At 43.1% G+C, this 21,683-nt stretch overlaps 1 protein-coding gene across 2 annotated transcripts in view; it reads left to right on the top strand.

The window, feature by feature from the left end:
• The first annotated feature begins 1,206 nt into the window (after nucleotides 1–1,206).
• LOC126411755 (transcriptional coactivator YAP1) overlaps nucleotides 1,207–21,683 on the top strand; it is a 364,629-nt gene continuing 344,152 nt past the window's right edge. Inside the window, exon 1 of one of the 2 annotated variants that reach the window (XM_050081388.1) lies at nucleotides 1,207–1,872. In XM_050081388.1, coding sequence (XP_049937345.1) covers nucleotides 1,340–1,872 — 533 coding nt within the window. In that variant the 5' untranslated portion in view covers nucleotides 1,207–1,339. The remainder of the gene's footprint in view (nucleotides 1,873–21,683) is intronic. The other variant, XM_050081389.1, reaches the window with a different exon arrangement.

Here is a 21,683-nt window from a genome sequence, read left to right as displayed (position 1 = left end):
AGCTCCGTAGGAGAGGATCGTAAGTAAAGTGACACTGATCAAAATACAAGGTGGTTAAAAGTGCACACTAATTTTTTCTAAAATGTTCATCACATTACACAAAGATTGACAGACTGATAGATCAATAGATTACATAAATGTCCATAATCCTGTTCTCCTTTAAACAGCATGGGAATATTCCAAACATTAGTATCGTTTTTTCGTCTGCTTTCTGGACAACTTTTTCATACTGCCAGACCCTGCAGACGTTCTTTTCTTCAACGACAAGAGATTATTTTATTCTTTGGTGAACGTTTCATTACGTCGTTCCCGAACTGCTACCTTTAAGACGAATCAGTAGCGCACCTTATCAATCCTTTTAGGAAATCCTTTCGTTCGTCAAGAGAGATAATGGCTCTGAGCACTATGGGACTTAACTCCTGAGGTCATCAGTCACCTAGAACTTAGGCTACTTAAACCTAACTAACCTAAGGACATCACACACATCCATGCCCGAGGAGAGCGTTAATATTGTGAGAGGGTGCATCTGTTGCTTTCAAATATTTCTGCTGAAGTTTTCCAATTCTGAACATTTATTGAGTAAATGCCCAATATTTATCGATCTTTTTTTATCAAGGTTTCCTTGGCTAGCTAACACAGCACTTGTTCCTATCGTAATATATAGCAATCCGTGTCTCTGAAAGACAGTACACAAAGCGTCAACATGGGTATAAACGTAACTCATTATCAGTGTAACTTTTACACGTCCGTAAAATAGCAGCGTGACCCGTAAAAATATCCATGATTAAGGGAAATAATGAAACAGGTGCAGAAACAAACAAAATAATATTAAAAGCAAAGGTATTCTGGCGAGGAAACTTTCGTGGTACCTGATGATTTCTTGTTAAATTTCTTTGTGGTCTGAGCAATGCTTCGCAAGCTGATTTAATATTTCGCATGGCCTACGCGGCTTCAGTACGTCTTCTGCTGCCAGTACTACGTAAGCAGGCGTCGTCAGCGGAGACAGCTAACCAGAGAGGGCGCTGGCGCGGGTGCGCGGGCGGCGCAGTCCGCCCGGCCGCCGCGTAGCGGCGCCACCGGCGGCGAACTACATTCCTCCGGCGGCGGAGGCAGACGGTAGCGGGAAGGAAGGCTGGCTGGCATTCCTGCGCGCCTTGCTGCTCGCCCGCCGACAGTCGGCCGAGCGCAGTGCTACGGTGTGGTGTGGTGTGTATGTGTTCGGGAGCAGGGGCGGTGGGGGTTCGATTTTTTTTTTTTTTTAATTGCTTTTGTCGCGACTCTCGCCTCCGCTCCCGTAGCGGCTCCTATCCGTAACTTGGCTTTCGACGGGTAGCCGAAAATGGCTCAGAACATTAATCAGGACGTGGACCAACATAAAAGCAATTTGGTAGTGCGGATAGACCAAGACTCGGACTCCGACTTGCAAGCTCTTTTCGACAGCGTGCTCCGACCGGACAAGAAGCGACCGCTGCAGGTGCCGCTGCGTATGCGCAAGCTGCCAGATTCGTTTTTCACACCCCCTTCCACGGGCTCGAAGTCGCCCTCAGTGTCGTCCATCTCTCACAGTCGCGACAATTCCGCGGACTCTGCATTCGGGACGGCGTCGGTGGCCGCCGGCCCCACGAGCGGCGGCAGCGGCGGAGGCAACGGCGCCTCGGGGGCGGCCGGAGGCCTGCAAGTGAACCACCCGCGTGCGCACAGCTCGCCCGCGTCGCTGCAGCAGACGTACGCCTCGGCCCAGCAACAGCAGCAGCAACAACACCAGCACCTGAAGCAGCGCAGCTACGACATGACGCCCGTGGACGAGTTGGGCCCGCTGCCGCCGGGCTGGGAGCAGGCGCGCACGCCCGAGGGCCAGGTCTACTACCTCAAGTAAGTGGCAGCAGCTGCCATGGCGCACTGTGCCTGCCTGCCTGCCTGCGTGCCACCTGCGCCCTTCACAGCCGTCCCCTCCTGCCGTGGTGGTTCATCCACCTTGCGCGGTGCGCACCGACAAGTGCCTCCCGGCCCTGGCGTGCTGATCCACAACAGTGCCGCTCTGAAGTACACACTCGACGGAATACAATAAATTGATCATCTTATTCAGTGGATTTCTCATGTTTTGCCTGAGCTGGTTCTGGAATTTGGTGACTATAAACACCGTGGCACATCAATACGCTTTATTATAATTGTTTATGTTGATGGTCTCATTCACTATTTTGAAATCTGTGAACAATTCTATTCATCATGTAATTTTCCGTTCTCAGCAGTTAGGGTTTAGAGTCGATGTGGTCATTTATAAGGTAATACGCCAAAGAAATTCAGTGCAAAACGTGTCGTCAGACAGAAAGTATCTATTATGTCTCGTAACACAAATTAACGTACCAACTGCAGAAAGAGAAGAAACTATCACGCTAGGCAACTGGATTCTGCTATGAATTACATAATGTTCTGGCCTGACATCGGCTGCAACAAAGGATTTATGTCACATGAGCATCACTTGCACAGCACCCCCTCCACCCCACCCCCACCCGAATAATACTCTGCCGCACCCATGTACCTCATCCGATCATGGCTTCAGCCGAGTCGTCATGCAATGTAATTTCTCTTTTCTTATCTGTCCGCGGGTTTTTTCCACTTTCTTTGGAGTAATAAGTTTTCAAATTTGTGGTATATTTTGGTTTATTTCTTATTCAAGTTTGATACAGGTAAACCCAACTATCGGTTAGTTTGATTCATGTCTAATGTATGTCAAATGTCATCTCTGTTGCTTTTCTTTTTCACTCTATTCTTTATTGGCTCTGGCAATAATATGAGCTTCCAGTGCCCTTCACATTCTCATATTATATTACATTTCTGTAGTTTAACTCGTGAGATAAGATGACCGGCGTTACTGCTTCCTCTGGGCTGATTATGAAGTGTTTATGACTCTCAGAGATGGATTTCCTTTTCGTGTAATAAAGTCTCTGAGCACTCTATGTAGAGCGCGTTTTTCACACATTATGAAACAATTTGGTTTATTAGTTAATCGTCTGAACTATCATGGCACTCGCCTGGCGCCTTACCTACAGGGTTTTAATGCATTTCAGTTTCCGCTGCGTAGGACGTTAGATTTAGCATTAACTATCTTGATTAAAATTCCTTCTAGATTTCCTGAAACACAATTCGCTGGAAGTTTGGCGTTGTCTTTCGCAGGATCGGATATAATTCCTTAAATTCCAGATTCAGCTACTTACTATGACGATAAAGGTAACCTTAGGACTGATGACAGCTTGCCCGAATCTGCCATTTATTCAGTAACACACAAGATTAAAAGAACAAAGTCAGTAATTTTGTTTCTGTAATCCTACAGTGGAGTACGAACAAAAGATTTCACATTTCACTTTTCGGATTTAAGAAAAAGCTTTCTAGTTTTCTGTTAGATGTGGGCAGGCCTCTATGCTGGTATTCTCAGATGGCACTGCCCTCGTGCTCAAGGCCACGTCGTGGCAGGTGCTGATCCAAAGTCTGCTCACCATTATTTCCACAGTTCAACCAACAAATGTATAAATATCTTTGCATGAGGAGAAACCACAGCTATGATGATACATTTCAGTTGAAAACGACACCGGGTGCGTCAGAATGACTTGTTGATCACGACTACTATCATGACAGGTAACAAACTGTTGACCTAAAGAACATACACCAACTATAATTAGAACTATCGTGAAACCGAACTGATAAAACTCTGACTCACATGTGAGATACACGGACCCTTCAATATGTGTTGTGTACACTGCGCATATTCTTATCTCTCTTGGCAGTATTTCGCCGCTTGATTCTGTATGAATCTGTTTCGTCCTTCGCAACTTCCGTCATTACTGGAGTAAATTTATTCATTACTTTTGTCATATGGTCTACTTATTTGTTGCTTCTACAGTCTCCATATTTCCAGGTTAATAAAATGTGCATGTCTCCAACCGAGAGTTATCCAAATTTTTTCGCCACCTGCTCAGTGCTAGTCAGTTTTTTATGTAATAGATCCAACATATTATGAACGTTTCATGTAATACAATTTTAAAAAATAACCATACCAGATTCAGAGATATTTTCGTCACATTTAAACTTTCAGGCTCCTTCTTTAGCTAAAAACTAATGATATAAAAAAAAACTGAAGAAAGGTACTTCTTCTTGCATTAGTCTGCATTTTCTTTAATCTCAGTGCTGAAGATTGTGAACTACGTAGGATAGGAAACAGAAAATGCTATTCTACTTATCACACCTTTACACTGGTTTGATGTTAGTCTCGCTATTCTTATTCACTGCTCCTCGTAACTTTCTAGTCTTGCTCGCTTCTCCATAAGCTTGATGCAATTACTTGCCCAGTAATTTTCCATTCTGTTCCTGAAATGCAATATCATCAGTGAATCCTTAACCCTAGCACCATTAACGTACTATACCTTGCACGTTCATTCTTGTTTGGTATATGATTTTTACTGAACCATCTGCAGTTTCCTCTGTTCAGTGCCGTCTTTTGCTCAGTCTGCCGGCGATATCACTCAGTATTCCCAGCAACCTCTTCTCCCTCTGCCAATCTGACCTTCGACTAACTTTGTTATTATTACATATGTTTATTTACTATCATAATTTCACCTATTTATCTAGTAATATTTCACTACAAAGTGTGTCAAGACTATTCATTCTCTTAAGTTTCATCATTTACATAAGAAGATTTCAACACCGCTATGCGTGTACCTTGTGTAAAATTTGACAACTTTAGCTCCATAATGCATTGGACATGAAATGTGTAAACACCGTCCTCGTAAGAGGAGTGAATATGCATTGAGGCTGTTCAGTAGTGGTTATTACTTGAGAATTGCCCAGTAGCCAAAATCGGGACCATTTTTATTCAGTCAAGGAGTGGGGGGGGGGGGGGGATGGGGGAGATATGCTATCGTTTCTGAAACACTGCTGAATGATGGGTGAAAGTAAAAAGAAAATAAAAACTTTGTTCTGTTGACATTGTAAGTCACATGTCTGCCTGTGTTGGCATTTCAGTTACACGATTCTAAAGTCTCGTCTCTTGATGCCTACAAAACCAATCAATGTGGAGGACTTATACGCTTGGTTTTTATCGACGAAAGGTGGTCACATTTCCTCTAGTACCCTGTTCTTAATTGGTCGTTTTCAATTAAATCTACTTCCACTGAGTTTTCTGGCGGTTACTCTACTTCACAATTTGTGTGAGTAAAACGTGAAACTGATTCTAGTAGGTAGTTCCCGCATGGATATGCTGCCGCTTACCACGATGCTGCTTCCCATGTTCACGGGACAACAGTTGTAGGCCGATCCTGCAAATGTACTTGAGTCTTTTCTGTGGGTAACAAGCGTATTCGTTACCCAACAAGATCGAGCCATCTGTTTGCTTTTCCTTTCCATTCATTTCTACTGCCGTCGCAATTTATAGTGGGAGTTATTTAAAGCGCAGCCTCCGTGTCAGTCGACGACGCACATCCGGGCAGCCTCTACACACACACACACACACACACACACACACACACACACACACACTGGAGAGCAGTAACACATTTGTTGACGGCAGAGTAAAAAACGAGCGCACTTGCGGGCACGGCATATGCTCTTCACGAGGGTGCTTTAAAAGGAAAGTGAGGGAAACTCTCAAGCAAGACCCCTGTCACGTAAATAACAGGAATAATGCAAGAAGGCGGTAAACGGAGGCGTCGCAACACTGAAGCAGTGTTCGCTGAGCTGGGGAAAAAACTTCGCCAGTGACAAACTACGTCTTGTGGTGCGTTGTAGTGTCCCGAAGTACGTAACAACATTGATGGGTCAATTTTTGAATTACAGTCTTTTAAGAATTTCAAATAACTTCCGGGAATTCAGCCAGGTAACACTTTCAGCGACCGCCGATATTTCGGCGGGAGAACACCCCGCCATTTTCAAGGCAAACTGCAACGGACAGGCGACGTACATGCAAATTTAATACCTCGGTTCTCGGACCCAAGCAGGAAAGATAACACACACACACTGAACACTAGTGCCACCAAAGATGGCCAAAGTCAGAGCTATCGATAGTGAGACTATGAATTCGCAGGTGAGGTAGCATTGAGTCTGTCCCTCTGTTTCTTGACAAGGGAGAGAGCCGGATTCCAAACAGAGTTTAAACAGAAACCTCCATCCCTGTTAACAAGGTTGCTCGCTAATTTAATCTCAACTGCCTCCCGAATCACACTGTCCCAATAGCTGGACGTGCATGCCAATATCTCGGTGTTATTATATAACATGGAGTGACCAGTATCCAAGCAATGTTCGGCAATAGCAGATCTATTTGGCTGCTGTAATCGTGTGTGCCGTTTATGCTCAGTACATCTGTCCTCCACGGTCCTGATAGTTTGACCAATATATGCCATGCCGCAGCTACAAGGGACACGATATACACCCGCCTTACGCAGTCCAAGATCATCCTTAACGGAACTCAAAAGTGCTCTAATTTTAGATGGAGGTCGGAAAACACATTTCACATCGTATTTCCGTAAAATACGACCGATCTTATTGGACGTGTTTCCTACGTAAGGCAAGAAGGCAGTAGACTTAGGTGTTGACTCAGAATTATCATCAATCACCTGATGTACAGTTGGTCGATAGCGCAACGCACGTTCAATCTGTCTATCACTGTAACCATTTTGACGAAATGTAACTTCAAGATGGGACAGCTCGGCTGGCAAAGTCTCAGCGCCAGAAACGATATGTGCCCTGTGTACCAAGGTACGAAGTACCCCTTCACGCTGAGCCGAATGGTGACAACTATTAGCTTGTAAGTACAAGTCGGTGTGAGTACGTTTCCTGTAGACTGCATGTCCCAATGATCCATCATCCTTCCTCCTAACCAACACGTCGAGAAAGGGAAGGCAACCATCCTTTTCCACCTCCATCGTAAAACGAATGTTCGGGTGGATCGAGTTCAGATGTTCTAGAAAGACATTCAAATTCTCCCTACCGTGAGGCCAAACAACGAAGGTATCGTCAACGTATCTATAGGACAGATGTACTGAGCATAAACGGCACACACGATTACAGCAGCCAAATAGATCTGCTATTGCCGAACATTGCTTGGATACTGGTCACTCCATGTTATATAATAACACCGAGATATTGGCATGCACGTCCAGCTATTGGGACAGTGTGATTCGGGAGGCAGTTGAGATTAAATTAGCGAGCAACCTTGTTAACAGGGATGGAGGTTTCTGTTTAAACTCTGTTTGGAATCCGGCTCTCTCCCTTGTCAAGAAACAGAGGGACAGACTCAATGCTACCTCACCTGCGAATTCATAGTCTCACTATCGATAGCTCTGACTTTGGCCATCTTTGGTGGCACTAGTGTTCAGTGTGTGTGTGTTATCTTTCCTGCTTGGGTCCGAGAACCGAGGTATTAAATTTGCATGTACGTCGCCTGTCCGTTGCAGTTTGCCTTGAAAATGGCGGGGTGTTCTCCCGCCGAAATATCGGCGGTCGCTGAAAGTGTTACCTGGCTGAATTCCCGGAAGTTATTTGAAAGTTGTATACGCCAGGAGAAACTCAGGTCTCACAGTCTTTTAAGAATTATACAGCGGGCAAATATTTTCTTGATGCAAGAAAAATGGGTGGCGTCTCATTCATACGGGAAGTTAGGACACGCAGATTTGTTCGTCGTCACAGTTATTTGACAGTTGAACACGAGGAAAAAAGTTTGGAACTCAGATAAAGCAATGTTTTTATCTTGAACTACCATTCACTTACTCAACAAAACAGGTACTTCATTTCTCCTGATTCTTGGTAACAGAAAACAAAACTTTTTAGTTAAATATTTTAATTTAACGATGATAAAATTAACGCTAGCGTCCACAGAATGTTTGAGAACTACGTGGTGTACTAGGCAGGTAAATTACTTAATGGAACGACTTCTTGAATGCTTCAGATACAAATTATTTAACGTACCATAGCAGTTCCTACGGTCCTATCTAAAATATAACGAAATACAAGTGAGCTATTACTTAGAATTTGTTCTTAAGCAGTTTAGAGTCATTCGTATTCCATCTCTGAGGCGATAATACCTACAGCATACTTTCTCTTGGTACAGTTACCGTTTTCTTCCCATTACGTATTCCACAAGCTTAAAATTTTCTGTTTGTAATTCTACTGATATACCTCATGTCAGCTCAAAGTCACGTCACATTCATTGACAGTTTTTGAATATTATAAGGCTATTATGACCGATCTTCGAAGGCCGGCCTGATAGTCGTGCGCGTTAACGCGCCACTTCTGGGATACGGGGAGGCGTGCCTGCCCCGAATTTAATCCGCCTCGCTGATAAACGACGATGGCTGGTGAACTGGAGAGCCCGGATATGGATTTTAGGAGGTTCTAACAAGGTAAATACCGGCCTGGACCCCACGTTGCATACGCGATACGTACTGTACAACTGTTTTTTATTTTTTTTATTTTTTATAGCCGGTTGAAGAACCTGCCTCTATGCCGTGTACAGTGGCTGGCAGAAACTACTAGGTGTTGAGCCTCTTCCGAGGCAGGAGGAAGGTGAAGGCGAACCATTCAAACAGAATCTTAGTAAAACAGTGACTTGCCACGTAGTTAGCTGGTCACTCCTTTATCGTTATTTCGTTCCCCATTACTCATATCGGACTCTGCTTTGGGCGGAAGTGTTAAATTTTTGGAAGGACCAGCCGGTACTATGCAGAAAATTAGAATTACACTTTAACAAATTTTCACGGATGACGTTGCCACCCAGATATTTTTGCTGCAGTTGGAAAAGAATACGAAATAGTAACTGGTAACGAAATTTGATTGCGTACTATGAAATATCGGTAAAAAATGGAAATGTCGTGTGACGAGGGCCTCCCGTCTTTTTTTAATTTTTTTTATTTTTTTTTTAAATCTCAATTTGTTCTAGATTGTTCGTTGAATTTGTTCGTGGCGGACGTCCGGTGACGCCTGTTCAGGTTGATCGTTGATTCGTTCACTCAGTTTTTTTGTTACAGAGGGTACCTAAACCCTCTGACCAGACACGCTGAGCTACCGTCGGGTAGACCGTACGCCTGGTGCAAGTCTTTCGATTTGACGCCACTTCGGCGACTTGCGTGTCGATGGGGATGAAATGATGATGATTGGGACAACACAACACCCAGTCCCTGAGCGGAGAAAATCTCCGACCCAGCCGGGAATCGAACCCGGGCCTTTCGGATTAGCATTCCGTCACGCTGACCACTCAGCTACCGGGGGCGGACATGAAATATCGGTTGCTGATATGAATATAATTTCTGTGCATGCGCGCTGGTTTTGTTGTACTCAGTCCTTATTGTTCGGCAGTATTCCACACACGTACAGCAACGTTAAGAAAACAGCCTGACGATGAGAGTCTTTACCATCGAAACTCGTTGCTATGCTTTGCTTCCAGTGTGTTGAAGGCTACTAAACTGTGATAAGCGGCTATTTTAAAAGAAAGGAGAGAAAACTAGCGGAAAATCGCTTAAAAGTAGCTGACCATTGATAAGTTTTCAGTGTCAAAGGAACTGAAATTATGAAAATACTACATTCTACTACCAGTTGATAAAGACAAGTTGTAGATCTTCTCTGGAGTATTAAGCAGATTTACAGAGCATTAGAATTATTAACAGGACGGCAGCTCTATTTCCGTAGTTTATGTGACGTCGTCGAAACCTCCAGTTGCTCAATCTATCACCAAGTAACAAAGGTGAAGACTAAGATGAGGAAATACAAAATACAAATTGTCGGTAGTAACTGTGTCTGTATTAAGTGCTATGGTCTCTGGAGTACTGTGAGAACTCTTCAGGAGCAGCCACCCTAGGCAGCCTTAGCTAGCGAACGAAATATGTCAAGTTAATTATCACAGAAATGTTTCACGTAATTAAATTTGAAATTCTTGTAATTTTTTGAAATGCTCAATGAAGGCACTCGTGAAAGCTACGGTTGGTAGCTTTAAGAAACAAGTCAATATCGTTCGGTTCTCATACATGCCTTAAGACTTCTGTTGGAACAGATACTGCCGTCAGCAATTATCTCAAACGTCTGCTGAAACACTACGTACACGTTCAAACAATTTGGCGAACTTTACTAGGTTTGTCAAGCATAGGGCGCGTTGACACGCTGAGAGAATTTTGATTGTTGTTTGACAATAATTCGGATTTTGTTTTTGTTGTTTCGCCGCGCATTTTTAGCGAATAAGACTTTCATTACAATTTATCTAGCTGTATGGAAACTGCGACAAAAGATTAAAACAAAATAGCATTGGCACCTGTCGAAATGGTAGAGGCGGTGCTTCTTTCTCAGCCTTAAATTACGCAGGAAGAGGTTAAGGAGAAAATCAGTATTCCACACTCAACATACAAGTGAGTGCAATGAAATAAAAAAAAAAAAAATAAATGTTACCATGTTGTAATATTTTAATGAGCTGTCATTAAACAGAACTAAGTAGAAGTGAATAAATTTCGCTTAATAGTGTCTTCTTTTTCAATGAGAGAGCGAAGTAACTCAGTTATTAATAGCTTGACTGTCCACTCCGAGATAATTAATGTAATTAACGGATTTGGAATGTAATATTTCCTTCAGTAGTTTTTCTGTCCCAGTTTAAACCATTCCCTGGTCTAACGCATCTTTTTTTTTTCTTCCTTATACACAATGCTAAGATCAATGCAGACATCACTGTGTGCATTCCCACTAACGTGAAAATAATTCATAACACGAACAGCGTCTGTTTCAAGAGTGAGGTTAAACTGCCAACTTCGTTGGTACATCATGAAATTCTTCTAGATAAGATTAAGTACTGTGGTACGAGTGGGACAGCGCACAAATGGTTTAATTCATACTTAACTGGAAGACTGCAGAAGGTTGAAATTACCAGTACAGATAGTCTGCAGAAACCAGCAGTGTCCTCTAACTGGGAGGTATCAAGAATGGTGTCCCACAGCCTTGAGTTCCTTATTGTTCTTGATTTATATTAACGACTTGCCACTCTATATTCATGAAGATGCAAAGTTAGTTCTTTTTTCTGATGATACAAGAAGCAAGAATCAGCTGAGGAAATTGTATATAATGTCTTTCAGAATATTATTGTTTTTCTGCAAAATGAACTTTCACTAAATTTTGAGAAAACATAGTTTATACAATTCTGTACAGTAAATGGCATAACACCATTGATATAGGCTATGAACGGAAGTCTGTTGCTAAGGCAGAATACTCAAAATTTCTGGGTGTGTGCATTGATGAGAAATTGAATTGGAAGAAACACATCGATGATCCGCTGAAACGGCCAGGTTCAGCCATTTATTCTATTGGGGTTATTGTAAATTTTGGTGATAAACATATCAGTAAATTAGCCTACAATGCCTATTGTAAATTCACTGCTTTCATATGGCGTCACATTTTAGGGCAATTCGACATTAAGAGAGAAAGTATTCATTGCACAAAAAGCGTGTAATCAGAATAACTGGAGCCCATCCAAGATCACCTTGCAGAAATTTCTTTAAGGAACTCAGGATATTCACAGCACCTTCGCAATACATACAGTCACTTAAGAAATTTGTCATTAATAACCCATCCCAATTCAAAAATAACAGCGAAGTGCATAGCTACAACACTAGAAGAAAGGTTGATATTCAATATTCTGGATTAAATCTCACTTTGGTACAGAAAGGGGTGAATTACGGTGTCACAAAAATCTTTGGACATTTGCCAAATAGTATTAAAAGTCTGGCAGATAGCCAACCAACATTTGAAAGCAAATTAAAATAATTTCTGAATGACATCTCCTCCTACTCAATAGATGGATTCTTACAAGGGAACATCCCCATCGCACTCCCCTCAGATTTAGTTATAAGTTGGCACAGTGGATAGGCCATGAAAAACTGAACACAGATCAATCGAGACAACAGGAGGAAGTTGTGTGGAACTATGAAAAAATAAGCAAAATATACAAACTGATTCGTCCATGCGTAAGATAAGCAACATAAAGGGCATTATAAGGCGAGGAGCTACGTGGTCCCGCGGTTAGCGTGAACAGCTGCGGAACGAGAGGTCCTTGGTTCAAATCTGCCCTCGACTGAAAATTTTAACTTTTTATTTTCAGTTTATGTTAAAAACTCTTATGTTTTCATCACTTTTTTTGGAGTGATTATTACATCCACAAGAAAACCTAAATCGGGCAAGGTAGAAGAATCTTTTCACCCATTCGCCAAGTGTAATAGTTAGGTGGGTCGACAACATATTCCTGTCATGTGACGCACATGCTGTCACCAGTGTCGTATACAAAATATCAGACGTGTTTTCCTGTGGAGGAATCGGTTGACCTATGACCTTGCGATCAAATGTTTTCGGCTCCCATTGGAGAGGCACGTCCTTTCGTCAACTAATCACACGGTTTTGCGGTGCGGTCCCAAAACACAGACACTAAACTTATTACAGTGAACAGAGACGTCAATGAACGAACGGACAGATCATAACTTTACGAAAATAAAGAAAGCAAAGTTTTCAGTCGAGGGCAGATTTGAACCAAGGACCTCTCGTCCCGCAGATGTTCACGCTAACCACGGGACCACGGCACTCCTCGCCTGACAGTGCCCTTAATGTTGCCTATGTTACGCATGGACGACCCAGTTTGTATATTTTGCTTATTTTTTCATAGTTCCACACAACTTCTTCCTGTTTTCTCGATTGATCTGTGTTCAGTTTTTCAAGGCCTATCCACTGTCCAACTTATAACTAAATCTGAGGGGGGTGCGATGGGGATGTTCCCTTGTTAGATATGAAGTAGTAACTGTAAAAAAATTAATTCATTATTTTGTGTAAAGAAAACTTCTGTTAAAGTGACACGTTCCGCATCATTACGAAATGTCGTATTCATGATCTGTGGAACAAGGATTAATGTATGTATGTAAGCATTTACCGGCTTGTTTAACAAAGCCATGGCCGCGCGGAGTGCCTCCGCGGTATAGGGCGTCATGTCACGAACTGCGCGGCCCCTCCCACCGGAGGTTCGAGTCCCCCCTCGGGCATGTGTGTGTGTGTGTGTGTGTGTCGTCCTTGGCATAATTTAGTTTAAGTACAGTGTAAGTCTAGGGACCGATGACCTCAGCAGTTTGGTCCCTTAGGAATTAACACGCAACAAAGCCATGAACAGGAAAGAGCGAATTTGTCTGCGGGCTGCTCTTGGGTGAATGATTCCTACTTGATTCGTTTTTCTGTTCACATGTTTTATTAGTTATGGAAAATGTCACTGGCATTTCAATGTTTTATCAGAGAAATGTATGAAATGGCAAATCGAAGGTGTCTTAATATTAGGTTGATGCATAAGTTGTCAGCGTTTTTGTTTTGCATGTTCGTATTCCGGTTACTATGGGTTTATTTATGATTCGTCATTTTTTTCTTGTAGTTCACTCTTGCTTTTTTAGTTTGCGCGTCGTCTTTTTGTCATCTGGAGATAGTGAATGAAGCTGTGGACGCCAAAAAATGGAGAGTCAAGTAGAAGAATCAGGACATTTCCGACATATTCTTCCGCTTGGGTGACAGCAGTGGAGGTAGTTAGAAACATTTGCGTCGTATATTGGGATAATGCCATTGGACAGAGGACGGCAAGAAAATGGTTTTCGCGTTTTGAGGAAAACCGTTTAGGCGTTAGTGACTCTCCAGGTTCAGAAAGACCTTCGGGGTTTGAAGAAGATCGTTTAAACGCATTGATCCACAATGACCCACTCCAGTGTTTCCGAGAACTGGTGATTGTGATACACTGTAATCATTCCACCATCGTAAAGCATTCGCAGGCAGTGGGGAACGTTCAAAAATCGGCTGTAAGTGTGCTGCAAGCTTTAAGCCAAAATCGCCCAAATCACCTGGTAGCTATACGTTCATCTCTGCTTGCTGCTCGTGAACAACACCGACGATTCTTATCCTGCGTTGTTACCAGGAACTATAGAAGGTGTCTTTATGGTAACATAAGGAAGAGAAAGGAAAGAGTGAGCCCAAACAAAACAGCAACCCTCCATACAAAGATCTGCGCTCATCCACAAAAGATAATGTTACGCATCTGGTGGAAAGAACTTCCTTTCCGGATGAAAATGCGCTCCGAACATGACTCGACGAGGTCTTCGCCTTAAAACCAAGTGCTTTCCATCGTCGCGGAATTGAACAGTTACTCAGCGTTGGTAGACCGTTGCAAATAATGCATTGTATTTATTGATGGCTTAAGTGTCTAATGTTACTTATAATCCGTCTTGATTGCAAAATTTTTTATTCGTATGACCGGTTTCGGTTCATTCAGAACCATCTTCAGATCTGTAACGATAATGATACTAATTTACTATTTCGCGGAAGCAAATCTTTTTCATCCTATCTAATCAACATCAAATGTACCAGAACGTCCCTGATATTTCAGTTACAGACAACTGAGCAGATCGCGGCACAACACCGAAATGACGGGAACCGCGGAAGCAGACCGTAGAGGAAAACAAGCCCACACCGGCGCCATAGATATATAAATCGCCCTATGTTTTTTAGATCGTATAAAAATGATAATTTTACTGTTTTTTAATTTTGATAAGTACAGATTTTAACCTTGACATCTACATAATTTAATTAAGTATTTTTGGAGATAAAAGTTAGTAAAAAAAAAATCTACTGAATACAGTATGTGCAAATGGAATGTAACAAATGTACCAGACGCCACCTGTCGGTAATAGCGTTATAATTAATATATTTGACGTGCATTCTGCCAACCAATTTTATGTGACGCAGCATGTGAAATTTGCTGGATTTGGACGGGTTCCTCCTGTAACTGAAATATCAGGTACGTTCTGGTACATTTGATGTTGATTAGATAGGATGAAAAAGATTTGCTTCAGCGAAATAGTAAATTAGTATTATTATCGTTACAGATCTGAAGATGGTTCTGAATGTACCGAAACCGGTCATATGAATAAAAAATTTTGCAATCAAGACAGATTATAAGTAACATTATACAATCACTGATTGCTGCTATCCCATCATACATTATGTCTGTTTTTGCAAAATTAAGTGTCTAAGTTTATCTGTTGTGTTATCTGCGCGGAAACGATACGAATTTGCGCACCAAACCAGTAAAAGGGGCATCAAATAGTTTGTTTGAGGGCGTATATTCACGTGACACCGATTCGGGTATATAAGTAACGACATGTAGGCAACGGATTATTTTGCATTGTCTTTCCGACGTGCGTGCGGTAAACGCAGAAACGTGAACTATGGCGACGTTATTACCAGATGCGTCCAAACAGGACCGACGTGCTGTTATTCCTGTTTTTGTTGCCGAAGGACAAACACCGGTCGACATGCTTCTGAGAATGAAAAATGTGTATAGGGCAGTAGATCTGCTGAAAATCACTATTGTCGAAAGGTGCGATAAGGGGTACTATTGATTAATAACAACACACTTACCCACGTCGCAAATGTAACGTAGGAGTTAAAGCCAACTTAAATGGGAGACAGTCGAGCACCCGCTCTGTGGTCCTGATCTCCCACCATGTAATTATCACTCCTTCGTTCGCTTTAAAACAGTCCTTGAAGGGTCGACGACTTCTGTCGGACGAGGATTAGCAGCAGGCAGTTAGCCCTTCTTCACGCAGCAGGAGGCGGTGTTTTATCAAACCTGGTGCGTCGATGGGACAATTGCCTCAGTACTCACGGCGCCTGATTCACTACTGTACGGCCTTCGAATGAAAACTTTTTGATTGCGCCCTTGCATTTTAAGATACGTAGGGACTATCCAAAAATTCCCTCCCCACGGAAAATATGGAACAATTTTTCGAGTAGTTTTGTAGAAATTTGGGCCTGATTGTCTTAAAAATGTATCTTCTACCTCAACGACATTACTATTCGGCCGGAGTGGCCGTGCGGTTCTGGGCGCTACAGTCTGGAGCCGAGCGACCGCTACGGTCGCAGGTTCGAATCCTGCATCGGGCATGGATGTGTGTGATGTCCTTCGGTTAGTTAGGTTTAAGTAGTTCTAAGTTTTAGGCGACTGATGACCTCAGAAGTTCAGTCGCATAGTGCTCAGAGCCTATTCGGCCGGAAGCACAGTTCAGTAGGCCTACGTCTTACTCTGGCACACACAGACGTCACGTGTGACGCAGAGTGTACCCAGCTGTGGTGATTGGTGCGGGAGTGTCGAGTTCCGAGGAGAGTGACCGGCGCTGCGGCGGCAGCTGCCGGTGTCCCGCCCGCACGGCCACACCCACACCCACACGCCACGTGTGTGACACCTGTTGCTCCCCGCTGTCGCGCGCGAGGTAGGCGGCCTGTGCCTCGTGTCCCCTGGTCGTCGTCCTCGGCTCGAGGGCGTCGCTCACACAGGGGCTTGCGTTCCGGCGGAGCGTCGAAATGGCAGGACCCGCCAAAATACTGATACTCTTACACAAGCAGAGCAGCTGTCATCTTGCACTGAATTATGGTCGTATTGCATTCGTCAAACATTCTTCGTCATCGCAAGAATGATTTTTATTGGTAATATTGTAAACTGAATTCGAATGAATACGCACAAGGAACTTGGTTATCTGGCACTTAGTAATCCGGATATCCGCCTTATTCGGGTTATTTTTTCTGAAAAAAAAGAAAAATACGCAATAGTATGCGGTATCCAGTTGGTACGGAAGGGCACACAAGGTGTGATGAAACAGTATAGGGCCTTCTTTTGTAATTTCGTGGGCATCATATATCCGATTTTATGTTTTTTTTTATCTAGTTTTTGTATGTCCATCCTTTTGGCAGGAGGTCTTTGGGACCTACAGCCACCTTATGATTTTATTTTATTTTGCTGCAGCCAATTTCAGCGCTTCATTGCGCTATCTTCAGGTTGTAGTTGATGCGAAACGGATTGATACGATCCCTATACATATCGCATCAGTTGTAGCGTAGCTGGGTGCGCAGATTATGTCACCACTCTAACCGTCAACTGCCAACTGACTGGAAAACATTCAAACATTTGAATGTTTCTCTAGTCAGTTGGCAGTTGGTTAGAGTGCTGACACATTTCTGTGTATCCAGTTAAAAAAACGAAAAAAATGGTTTTAATGGCTCTAAGCACTATGAGACTTAACATCTGAGGTCATCAGTCCCCTAGACTTAGAACTACTTAAACCTAACTAACCTAAGGACATCACACACATCCATGCCCGAGGCAGGATTCGAATATGCGACCGTAACAGCAGCACGGTTCCGGACTGAAGCGCCTAGAATCGCCCGGCCACAGCGGCCGGCTATCCAGTTACACTAGCAGCTGACGTGATATATTTAGGGGTAAATAATATCAATCTGTTCCGCATCAGTTACAACCTGAAGATGGCACATTGAAGCGCTGAAACTAGTTACAACAAAATAAAATAAAATCATAAGGACGGCTGTAGGTGTTTCATTTCGTCACAAGTTTTTTATCTTGTTGGTAGACATGTCTCTGATGTATGTTTGCATTTTCAGATGGTTAAAATATTTTGTTTACTGTTGACATTCGGAAAGATCATAGTCTACGTGTTTTTGAGTCATGGGCGACTTTTTGCTTTCGAAAAACATAGATCAAAGAACTCGCGTTAAATGTTGCTTGAAAAAGGGAATAAAGTGCAGGACCGCATTAGAAATATTGACGGTGGCTTTTGGCGAATCTACGAGGGTGGTTTAAAAAGTTCTCGGAATCACCGCGAGAGGTCAGCGCTAGCGCAATGAGTTGTTCACGTGATATTCATTGGACTCTTGCCTGTAAACACATCCTACATCAGTGATCTTGGAAGAGAGCTGTGGTGGTGACGTGGCTGTGTTGTTGTTCCCGTGTAGTGATTTCCGAAGACGGAAAAATAGAGATTCGAGCAGTGATTAAGTACTTCCTAAAGAAAAGTATAAAAGCAAAGGACATTCATGCCGATTTCCAGAATACAATGGGAAACTCTGCTCCTTCATATTCAACTGTTGCCAAGTGGACAAATGAATTTAAATTTGGTTTGGAGAGCTTAGATGATCTGCGAAGTGGTCTGCCAAGATGTGTCACTACTCCAGAAATCATTGCAAAAGTGCACAAAATGGTCATGGGGGAACGCCCACTGAAAGTGTGTGAAATTGCTCACGCATGCCAGGTGTCATCTGAAAGGGCATGTCACATTTTTAACTGAAGAAATAGAAATGAAAAAATTATATGCCTGATGGGTGCCACGACTCTTGACGCGCCCGCAGACAAGTGCCGAAGCCAAGGCAAAATTACATGAACTAAGGTATGAACTGTTGCCATACTCGCCTTAGTAGCTTGATATGGTTCCGTCAGACTTCCATCTCTTCCAAAAACTGAAAATTTTTCTTGGTGGACGAAGATTTTCGTCAAACGAAGAATTGATAGCCGGAGTTGACAACTATTTTGCAGGCCTGGAGGGAACTCGTTTTCGAGATGGGATCAAGGCACTGAAACTTAGTTGGGTGCATTAATCTACAAGGCGACTACATTGAAATATAAAAATATTTTCAGTGATGTAACTACTTTCTTTCTGTTCCGTTCCGAGAACTTTTCAAGCCACCTTCGTACCTTGAATAAGATAAAGAGTTTACGAGTGGTATAAACATTAGAAAGAGGATCAAGGCGTTCAATATGATGACTGCACTGTGGCACATCAGTTATTGAAGGCAATGTGGAAGAAGTAAAGTAAATTGTTGTGGAAAATCGCCGACTCGTCATCAGAGAGGATGCTCATATCGGCATATCCTTTGATTCATTACAAGCACTTTTTCGGATGTTTTTGGCATGAAACGTGCAGCAGCAAAGTTAGTTCCGAAATTGCAGAATTTCGAACAAAAACGGCATCGTGTAGACGTCGCCCAGAAGTTTCTGATGAAGTCGACAACGATCCAGAACTTATTCAGAAGGTTATAACAGGTGATGAAACATGTGTGTACGGGTACGACGTTGAAACCAAGGCCCGATCGTCCCAATGTAAACTGCCTGAGGAGCCTAGACCGAAACAATTCGACAAGTTCGATCACATGTGAAGGGTTTTGCTCTGTTTTATTCGATTATAATGGGGTAGTGCAACTGAGTTCCTGTCTTATGGCCGTACGGTCAATAACGAATACTACCTGGCAGTTATGCGACATTTGCGCGAAGCAATCCGAAGAAAACTATCAGAACAGTGGAAAAATGGTTCAAACGGCTCTGAGCACTATGGGACTTAACATCTGAGTTCATCAGTCCCCTAGAACTTAGAACTACTTAAACCTAACTAACCTAAGGACATCGTACGCATCCATGCCCGAGGCAGGATTCGAACCTGCGACCGTAGGAGCAGTGCAGTTCCGGACTGAAGCGCCTAGAACCTCTCGGCTACAGCGGCCGGCAATAGTGGCAGAACCACTTGTGGAAATTACATCACGACACTGCTTCCTCTCATTCCTCAATGCTTGTTGATGACTTTTTGGCTTAAATAAAATTCTTGTGTTTCCTCGGCCAACATATTCACCGGACATGGCTCCCTGCCAGCTCTTCCTATCCTCGAGTGTGAAGAGAACCGTGAAAGGACCTCGTTTTGCTACCATTGATCAGATAAAAACAGGCTTCCAAGATTGGAAAAAACGCCGGCACAACTATATCTCAGGGGGATTACTTTGAAGGGGATAGAGTTGATGCAGAATAAACAGATTCTTCACAAACACAAAACTGTCCGTTACTTGATCACACCCTCGTATGTTCAGTTCAGCTGGCGTTGCAGGTTGCGTAGATCTCGCCGATCCCACGCTTTCAGCCACCATTACTACGATCAGTGTGGATCTGTTCCTTACAGTTAAGAAACAGTACCGGTAATGTTTTGCTCTTTTATTTTGAGGCCGGCCGGAGTGCCCGAGCGGTTCTAGGCGCTTCAGTCTGGAACCGCGTGACCGCGACGGTCGCAGGTTTGAATCCTGCCTCGGGCATGGATGTGTGTGATGTCCTTAGGTTAGTTACGTTTAAGTGGTTCTAAGTTCTAGGGGACTGATGACCTCAGAAGTTAAGTCCCATAGTGCTCAGAGCCATTTGAACCTTATTTTGAGAGTGCGTGATTGAAACGACTTCACAGCGAAAGAAACTGGTCGTTTCGCTGGAGGAAAAGAAAGCGCTAAACAACAGTACGAAGGTAGTCCACTGAAAAACGTAGCAGTGGAATACAGTGTTAGGTACACCAGCTGTGACAGGCTGGAGGAAGAACAGAAAAGAAATTGAAATCTTCTGCTTCAAAACGATGACTAAAGACGGTTTGTAGAAACCCGGTACAATGAAGAGAGTAATAAATAAAAGACCGGATGAAGCATTATTCGTTCGGTTCGGTGAGAAAAGGGAACACGATGTTACGATATCCGGTCCAGTACTACAGGAAAAGGCACTATTTAAGTACCCGATTGCGAACCTAACATCACAGCCAGCCAGGATAGGTTGGGAAGGTGGAAAGCTCGTCATGGCATACGCCAGCTATAAGTGACGGGTGGAAGTTTTCGGGAGATAAAGTGTCTGCTTAAAACTGAATCTGAAGAAGTCATTTCCTCCGAAAACTTAACTCCACAGCACATTTATAATGCACATGAATGCGCACCTTATCTTACGCCACCCAATAAGACACTGGGTTCCAAATTAGAGGACTCGGCAACGGATTATAAGAGTTCTATTTAAAGCCAAAGTTCGAATTGTGGGTTGTAACAATGAATCCGGAAGACACAAATTACCACTACTGTCGATAAGAAAATCAGAACATCTCCGTGCATGGAAAGTTTGCCAGGTGTCTACAAAGCACAAAATAATGCATGGTTGGATAGTAGCATTTTTAAAAACTGTTTTTTGGATGATATTGTGCGACGTGTGAGTAGGTATTTGGAAGAAGAGGGTCTTCTGCCGAAGCTATATTGTTTACTGACAACACATGCGGGGGCAGAGCAGCTCACCAGTGTTGACATCTGACTGAGGTTCTTAGCTACTAATGTAACGGCTCTTTTTTACAACCGATGGGTTAAGATGTACTCCAGACCATCAAGCGTGTATACAGAAGACATCCACTGGGTAAATTACTTGAAGAAGAGGCAGAACTAGGTGTGATATCTGTATTTAAATCGGCAATTACCGAAGATTTTATTCTTACAGTAGCGCCTTCTTGCGATCAAGTTACTGAATTACTGATTTTGAAGTAGTGGAAAACAATATGGCCTGCTGTATGTGATTCCACAGGTAACGTTTGTGAAATTGTGAACGGTTCTGGATTACTTGAAACGTTCCTGATTCTTCGTATGTAGACAGTAATGACGTAGGCACTCGGTTCCATAATGATAATGGTTACGGCATGACGACCGATAACGGAATGTGTACTGCCGCCTGCTGTATATCAGAGACAACGCACCTGCACAAACAGCCATATCTTATTTTTTGGCTGAAAATGGCATTGTTCCACAGCTCCACGCAACTCACTCGCCTGACTTGATGATGAAGCGGACAACAGAAGTGGCGTTTCAGGGGGAGAGAAAAATTACCTCATGCGGAGACAACGGCACAGTTGGAAAAACTAATGGTTTACCTAGAACGTTAACAGCAAACAACTCAAGCCGAACTGATGTTAGTGTAACGTCTAAGCGATCGTGCTGCTCTCGAACTCCACACAAGTTTGAAACAAAAGAAACGTATGCAC

Source organism: Schistocerca serialis, chromosome 1, assembly GCF_023864345.2.
Source record: "Schistocerca serialis cubense isolate TAMUIC-IGC-003099 chromosome 1, iqSchSeri2.2, whole genome shotgun sequence".
Taxonomy (NCBI): domain Eukaryota; kingdom Metazoa; phylum Arthropoda; class Insecta; order Orthoptera; family Acrididae; genus Schistocerca; species Schistocerca serialis.
The sequence above is the reverse complement of the archived record's forward strand: the minus strand, read 5'-3'. Positions and strand labels throughout refer to the sequence as shown.